Below are 8,634 nucleotides of genomic sequence, written 5' to 3'. Positions count from 1 at the left end.
ACACTGGATAACATTCTGGCCATCTCTGAAACTCAAATAATTCCATTGATGATACAGCAGTAGCAATACAAGGACATAACATCTACAGAAAAGACAGGAATGCTTATGGGGGAGATGTCGCTAAATATGTTCTGAGCAATATTCTTGTAAAGCTTAAAGAGGATCTCATGTCAAATGTTGTTCAAGTGTTGTGGTTGCAGTTCATCTGCCTCATCTAAAGCTTCTTCTTTTGGGTGCTGCTATAGGCCACCAAGTGCTAAAAGTCAATATTTCGATGAATTGTGTGTGATGTTAACAGAGGTAAATTTTCTGGGTAAAATTAACATTGACTGGTTAGCAATTAGCTGTCCTCTCAAGAGGAAGATTCTAACTGTGACTAATGCCTGTAATATGACTCAGGTTATCACTCAACAAACTAGAGTGCATACCAATATTGGATCTGTGACATTCACTTCTATTGATCTGCAGAGCTTTGCTTCAAAGCAATATCAGTTTCCATTGGCTGAAGTGACATTAACATTGTGGCAATAACACGGAATGCCAAAGTACCAAAGGTTTGACCTAAAGTAATTTAAAAGAGATCATACAAAATGCTCTCATGATTCTTTTGTTGAAGATGTGAAAAATGTTTGTTGGTCTGAAGTTTAATGAAGTGAATCCAGACGCACCACTGGAAGTATGAAGTGAACCCAGACGCAGCACTGGAAGTATGAAGTGAACCCAGACGCAGCACTGGAAGTATGAAGTGAACCCAGACGCAGCACTGGAAGTATGAAGTGAATCCAGACGCAGCACTGGATGTATGAAGTGAATCCAGACGCAGCACTGGATGTATGAAGTGAACCCAGACGCAGCACTGGAAGTATGATGTGAATCCAGACGCAGCATTGGAAGTATGAAGTGAATCCAGACGCAGCATTGGAAGTATGAAGTGAATCCAGACGCAGCACTGGAAGTATGAAGTGAATCCAGACGCAGCACTGGAAGTATTTGTAAAATTATTAATGCCAATTGTTGACAAGCATGCACCTGTTAAGAAACTAGCTGTGAGAACTGTTAAAGCTCCCTGGTTTGATGACGAACTGAAAAATTGGTTAAAAGAAAATTATGCAAAAGAGGTGGCAAACAAGTCAGGCTGCTCAGCTGATGGAGTGATATACTGTAAATTGAGAAATGTCATGATTAAATGTAAAGAAACTATACGACAAAACAAAGATAAATGACATAAAACAATGGAAACATACTTTGGAGTACATGAAATTAAGTTCATGGGTCATTTATAACAAAATATTTCTATATTGTCAATCATTTCAATGACTATTTCACAAGTAAAGTGAAATTACAATTTCACAGTGAACCATCATTTTTTGTATACTGTAAAACTTCAATTATGAGCAGTCTCAAATAGCCACCTGACCTTTTATTAGCCGTGCAACGGCACACAGTTCAGTAAATAAATGCCCGTTTCAAATAAACGGTGGGTCTAAACAAATTGTTGACTAGGTTTTAAGTTAGATTTGTTAGATTAAATAATTCAGTAATGACAACAAAAAATGTCATTCATCCATTTGTGTCACCAGTAAGAAATCGCTAGCCATTCGCTGCTAACAACTGAGAACTGATAGCTAGCCATAGGCATGTAGCTAACTGGCAATCAAAAAAACAGTCAACAACTTCGGGAGTACAGACCCAGAAAATCAGCTGGGAAAAATGCAGTCAAACATGAGAATAATTATTCTGTCAAGGAAAAAAATGTATCTTCCCAAAAGAGACAAAATAAACCTGACAGTGTGTAAATGACAACACATTATTGCAGGAAATAAAGAAAGTCATTTAAATGCTGGAAGTGAAACTGAAATTGCCTGAGTTAAAACATTTACTATGCAAATGAGCAAAAGCTGTGTGCCGTGCCTTATGAAAACAAAAGGCTGGCTCAAATAGAAGCCTGACTTAAATAAAAGCCTGTTGTGTCCAGTGATTCAGCGAATAAGCGCCTGGGCTATTAATTTAAGTTTTCCAGTAAAAGATCAAATAATGAAAGAGAAGGATTGCCGTTTTGAATTTGGTCAAGTTAGTGTGACATATGTCGAAAAACCATTGTTATCAATCAATAATGATAAGGAACCAGGTATAGACAACCTCGATGGGCAACTATTGAGAATGGTAGCAGACTGTATCGCCACCCATATTTGCTGTAATTTTAACCAAAGCCTAAAGGAGTGTGTGCATCCACAGGCATGGAAGGAAGCTAAAGGAATTCCACTGCCTAAAAATAGTAAAGCACCTTTTGCTGGCTCTAACAGCCACCCAATCAGTTTGCTGCCTGCTATTTTTCAGAGCACAAGTTAACTACTGACTTCCAGCATGCATTTAGAGAAGGGATTGTACTTGTACTGCACTGACTTATACTTTGGAGTTTATCATTGGATGGTCAATTATCATAGGCAACTCACACTGACAAAGTTGTTGTGAAGATGGGGAAGGGTGTCTGTTATGAAAAGATATTCTGCGTTTTGACACAATAATCAACTGTACTAGTTGTTCAGGCGCTGGTCTTGTCCCATCTTGATTACTGTCCTCTAATATTGTCAAGTGCTTCAACGAAAGACCAAGCAACGCTGCAGCTAGCTCAAAACAGAGCGGAACGCCTTGCCCTTAACTGCACATAAAGAACTAATATCAACAACATGAGAAATGTTACTGTGACAAATTCCAGATTGTCTGCAAAAATCAAATAACATTCAGCTCAGATTCCAATACAAAAGACGTGCAACCAGGGGTCTCTTCACAGTCCCAAGTACAAAACGAATTCACAGAAATGCACAGTTTTATACAGAGCTATGATCGCATGGAACTCCCTTTCAATTACTCAAGCAAACAGAAGAATTACCTTTAAAAAAATGGATTAAGCCTCCCAAGTGGTGCAGTGGTCTAATGCACTGCCTCGCAGTGCTAGCTCTGCCACTAGAGATCCTGGTTTGAGTCCAGGCTCTGTTGCAGCCGGCCGTGACCGGGAGACCCATGGGGCGGCGCACAATTGGCCCAGCGTTGTACAGGTTAGGGGAGGGTTTGGCCGGCCGGCATGTACTTGTCCCATCGCGCTCTAACAACTCCTGTGGCGGGGCGGGCGCATGCATGCTGACACGGTCACCAAGTCTGCGGCGTTTCCTCCCGACACATTGGTGCGGCTGGCTTCCGGGTTAATCGGGCATTGTGTCAAGAAGCAGTGCGGCTTGGCTGTGTCATGTTTCGTAGGACGCACGGCTCTTAACCTTCACCTCTCACGAGTCCGTACGGGAGTTGCAGTGATGGGACAATTGATTACCGTGAAATTGGGGAGAAAAAGGGGTAATTTGAGGTTAATTTGTGTGACTTTCATTGTCTATCAGTGTATCAGTGTTTTGTTACTTTCCATGTTCTGTTTTATGTGGACAGCAAGAGTAGCTGCTGCTTCTGCAAAAGCAAATGGGGATCAAAATTGCCACTGGTCAAAATTTGTGCACGGGATAAGGTGCCACTTGGGACAGTCAGAGAGACAGCACGTGGGCAGTTTGGGTGGTATCTAGAAACTAGGAAGGAACTGGTTGATGTAAGAGGCTGTGTTGCAATATTTTTACAAGCTCGCTGTGACACTGTGTCCCAAATGGGACCCTTACTCCTTATATAGTGCAGCCTATGGGCCCTAGTCAAAAGCAGTGCACTATATAGGGAATAAGGTGCCATTTGGGACAATGTATCAGTGTGACCTCATTACAGTGGGCTTTCTCAATTATTAACCAGCGATGCCAAGGCAAACATTGACACGGACAGGAACTGTTCAAAACTTAAAAGGGCAGGTTGTCATATTGAACAGTTACTATCCCCCATCTAGCCAAACTGCTTCAGTACCTGGCTAAGGTTCATAGCTAAGGCTGCGCGACCGAATGTAGCCGCCACTTTCTGCCCCCGCCCCGTCCCCTTGGTAGACTCTTCCCCAGAGCTTCAACATATCTGAGGAATGTCACAGGCAGGCATGGGTTCAACGTAAGAGAAGAGAATGTAGAGATATATCAGTAACGTGAAGCAGTGCTAAGTGAATAATACATGCCCAAGGGAGTAGGGACGTCAGTCCGGTTCGGCAGTGTTGAGCAGTGTGAGAGAGAAGAGAGATGAGACTGGCTCACCTTGCTGCTTGGCTCTCTTCACTTGGGAGAAGAATGACTGGCTGCGCTCATCGTCCTGTAACTCCAGCACCAGCTCTGGGGCTTTCTCCCCTCTGACACGAATCCTAATGCAAGCTGGAGGGGGCAGGGAGAAAGACAGATTCATTCAAACAAACACACATTCATCATTGACTCACCTTATGGCCAACACAGACCCCTTCAATTCAAAACACTTTATTCCCAAGGGGCAATTATTGCTGGACATGGTGTGTGACACGGGCAGGAGTGACATGCAGACAACACATGGATAAATGAGTTACATTCGCCACAAATATACCATTGACTCACTCACCACAACCATGGAGACAATACCCACATCTACATGCATGTCTACCCACTATGCACAAAATTAGGTAAACAGTGATTTGGAAACAGTGACCCACTTCAACCGAATGCAGATTGCCCCATTGCCATAGGCAACTCATGACCAACTTTTGCAACCAAATAAAGCTGCAGACACATCCAGGCATGGAGCTCAGGGCATTGCATGCTCTAAAAATGTAGCCAAATTGAATGTAGACCGACTGAAATGTTTTTATTGTAGTATTGTTGCCACAACACTGGTCTTGCACATAAGCTCATATTATAAAAAGGTAGAAACAACAACCTGATCCATTGTTTACAGTAAATCTCCATTAGAAACAATTCCTATCAAGACGGATGCACATTTTTAAAAGAAATAGAAGTATGAGGAGAAAAGTCTTACTTTTTAATGGTAAGTCAATGAACAGCGCTTCTTCGGCCTCTGAAATAAAGCGGGTAAAAGGAGGGGGGGGTTTATGTCGTGAGAAGGTTCCAATAGGCTTTTGCTGTTGACTTTTAAATGCTGTCTAGCAAGAGAAAAGAAAGCACCTTGGACTTGTTGCACACTACGACAAGCAATAACCTTGAGTAAATAGTCCTCCCATGGTAAGGAGTTAAGGAATGTGAAGTGAAATGCCTGCAGGATTTTGAGGAGAGAGGGGCTCTGCATCAAAAATAACTGTTTCATGACTGGAAGCACAAACATTTCATATAAAAATCTCTGAAAACGAGCCTGTTGGAAGTTAATTTAAAAATCATTTACTTAGCCTGCATTACAAACTGCATGGAATTTAGTCTCAAAGGATAACTTAGAGAAACCATACGTTTACTTACGTCGCACTATCTGAAAATGACTGTTGATGGGTATGGACAACTGAGGTACCGGAGAGGACACAACAGCATCAGGGTTAGCCAAAACACCCAACCTGGAGGGAGAAGAGGAAATTCTATTTAAATACAGCACCCTAAATGGTTGGTTTTCAGCTAAAAAGTTTAATTTGATCCAATTTGCATAATGCTTCATGCAATATAGTGAGCGAGAGGTTTTGTAATAGCGATTTCATGGACCTCATCTCAAAAAAATGTATCAGGGACTGAAAAAATACATTTCTAAATAACTTCCATAACTTTTGCAGTTTCATGCAATACATTCAAATGCAAGTGCAATGAAAGGAAATGTAAATGATTAGGTCTGAATGTTAGAGCTTCAGAGCTGTGATGCGGGTTAATATAGGGTCATATATTTCTCCCTCTCTCCCTGATGATGACAACGCAACAGCCAAAGCATCAGCGAACTGAAGCCGATTCCAATTGAAATCCATGCAAGACACTCAAATAACAGACAGCTTAACCTCATATGAAATGCTTACAAGGCCTGAGCTTTAATCCATATCAAATGGAGAGTTTGCCCGAGCTGTTACGTGGGTTAATGTAGGTCATGTTTCAGTCCCCAACAATGACTGTGCAGCAGCAGCCGGGGCATCGGGTTCGGCAGAACATGTCCACACATCCGTTCAAGTCTAACCAGGAAATGTGATTACTGTGGAGTTGTAGAAAATGATTCAACCCTGGCTGCTTGTCGGAATGTGTCAAGTCGGAACACTTTTCCAAAAAGGCTAGCTGGAGATCGCTCAGTAAGTAGTACACCCAACTTAAAAAATATATATATATCAAATCACAATGTTTTATCACCTTCGTAAATTAGGCTACATTTAACATCAACAAGTAGGCCTCTATTACCATGACAACCCTTGTCCCTCACCATCATTCCAGCAAGAAACGATCAATTCAACACGTGACATCATTGAAAAAAAGCCTGACATCATCCCCTCCTGGCACCTCTCCTTGCAATCACTGCCTTACGAGCACTTTCAGCACGTTTCCTTCAAGTTGGTAATCAACTATAGGCTAGTCATACAGAGGGCCTGGGACCTCTCTCAGCTTATGAGAGCAAAGCATAGACCTACGAGTCAGACTGGAGCAGGGCTTAGCTCAGTGTGTACAGTTTTGATGCATTTAGGTAGCTCCCATGCCAGTCCCATTCGAATCTAGGACATGGTGGTGGAATGCAGGTATAATACAGTGGCTGGTACTGGGGCTAATTGCCCTCTCTCTGCCACACACCAGATGTAATGTTCCTGACTCTTACTGCTCGCTAAACAAAAACATCCAACAAGCAACCATGTGCTCAAGCTGCAGGCTGAGAATCTCCTCTTGAAGCCAAGATGGGTGCTGTAAACAGCTTACTTTGAGACTGTGGCTGTTCTGCTTGCTCCTGACTGTCCATATTAAGAACTCAGCAACAACAACTTTTCACTTTTATACTGAAACATCTGATTGCAGGAAAAGCCACTTCGGCAGCAGGCTACATCAACATGACATTCTGACGTGAAAACCACTAGGACATCTGAGAGCTGTAATAAATAGCCTGCGTGCATTTGACAGTGAACTCCCATCAGGACACAGCGGATCAATTTCAGGCTCTTACTGACATGATGCACTGAGGTCTATTGCTTTATGCTGCAGTGTTTCTCTTTAGAGGCATACCTGGGAATTATCACTCCACCTCAACATTATACTGCTAAAATTGGAACGACGCAACCTTGTTATTCAAGGTAGACTACAGTATACACAGCAGCACAGCCAACATTGGTATGGTGGTTCTGCAGATTGTCTTGTAGAGATGGTTCACAAGAAGCAAAATGCCTTACAAGTAGCAGTCGGAGCGGAAGACGTTTTGCAACGCAATGTGTCATCTTAAATTGTGCACCACAGCTTGACAAAAATAAACCTGACCACTGGAGTGCAACTCATCATTATGTGCATGTTTGTTGACCCAGTCTGAGTGAGAAAGGCAGATATGAATAGGGCTTTGGCGGTCATGAAAATGTGTCAGCCGGTAATTGTCATGCAAATTACTGCCGGTCTAACGGTAACTGACTTAATTAACGTAAACACTTTTAGCATCTCCAAGCCTTTTAATATACACCGTCACAATAAATCCATAATTTATTTTAGGTCTAAAGAACCATGATATGAAGAAAATTAATTTCAGAAGAACAAAATATGAGTCGGTCTACTGTTTGTTATCTGGCTATGCGCCATGCCATAGGCTGTAAGCTACTTCAATTAGCAGACAAAATTTGCTTATAAGTCCTGTGCCATTATTTTATGTTATATGATTTTATAGTAAGAAGGATATAATTTAACTTAGCTGTATAAGATAGAAATTATATTTTCACCATTCCAGAAATAGTGCACATATGAAGTGGCTACATTGAGCATAAAAGTGATCATTTGAAAAGGTCCTATATGCTAGATTTAGAGTTATTTGATAACTTTAGTTGTGAACGATACAAACCTTAGAATGTCTTAGAAATCAACACATATATGGGCTGCATGATGTGACTACACTGAGTATACAAAACATTAGGAACACCTTCCTAATATTGAGTTACACCCATTTTTGCCCTCAGAACAGCCTCAATTCGTCGGGTCATGGACTCTACAGTGTCGAAAGCGTTCCACAGGGATGCTGGCCCACGTGGACTCCAATGCTTCCCACAGTTGTGTTAAGTTGACTTGACGTCCTTTGGGTGGTGGACCATTCTTGATACACATTGGAAACGGTTGAGCGTGAAAAACCCAGCAGTGTTGGATTTCTTGACGCACTCAAACCGGTCATCAACCACTGTTTGAGTAGTATGCAGCCCCTCGCTGCGTGGCAGGGGATATTCCACCCAAATTCTGTATGCCATGGACTCTCCAACCCTGTTCCAGCAGCTACCCAGTGGTTACATTTGGGAAACAAAGTGAAATCTGCATGGGAACATCTATAGTAACATGTTTTCACAACAAAACATACACTGCTCAAAAAAATAAAGGGAACACTTAAACAACACAATGTAACTCCAAGTCAATCACACTTCTGTGAAATCAAACTGTCCACTTAGGAAGCAACACTGATTGACAATAAATGTCACATGCTGTTGTGCAAATGGACTAGACAACAGGTGGAAATTATAGGCAATTAGCAAGACACCCCCAATAAAGGAGTTGTTCTGCTGCAGTTGGTGACCACAGACCACTTCCCAGTTCCTATGCTTCCTGGCTGATGTTTTGGTCACCT

At 42.0% G+C, this 8,634-nt stretch overlaps 1 protein-coding gene across 4 annotated transcripts in view; it reads right to left on the bottom strand.

The window, feature by feature from the left end:
* ocrl (OCRL inositol polyphosphate-5-phosphatase) overlaps positions 1–8,634 on the bottom strand; it is a 39,728-nt gene that overhangs the window by 27,303 nt on the left and 3,791 nt on the right. For all 4 annotated transcript variants that reach the window (XM_046323017.1, XM_046323020.1, XM_046323019.1 and 1 more), the window contains exons 3-5: positions 5,340–5,431; positions 4,909–4,947; positions 4,164–4,277 (exon numbers count right to left, since the gene is read on the bottom strand). In XM_046323017.1, coding sequence (XP_046178973.1) covers positions 4,164–4,277; positions 4,909–4,947; positions 5,340–5,431 — 245 coding nt within the window. The remainder of the gene's footprint in view (positions 1–4,163; positions 4,278–4,908; positions 4,948–5,339; positions 5,432–8,634) is intronic.

The sequence above is a fragment of the Oncorhynchus gorbuscha genome, linkage group LG23, assembly GCF_021184085.1.
Source record: "Oncorhynchus gorbuscha isolate QuinsamMale2020 ecotype Even-year linkage group LG23, OgorEven_v1.0, whole genome shotgun sequence".
NCBI lineage: Eukaryota > Metazoa > Chordata > Actinopteri > Salmoniformes > Salmonidae > Oncorhynchus > Oncorhynchus gorbuscha.
Note: the sequence above shows the minus strand (reverse complement) of the source record. Positions and strands in the feature narration are given on the sequence as shown.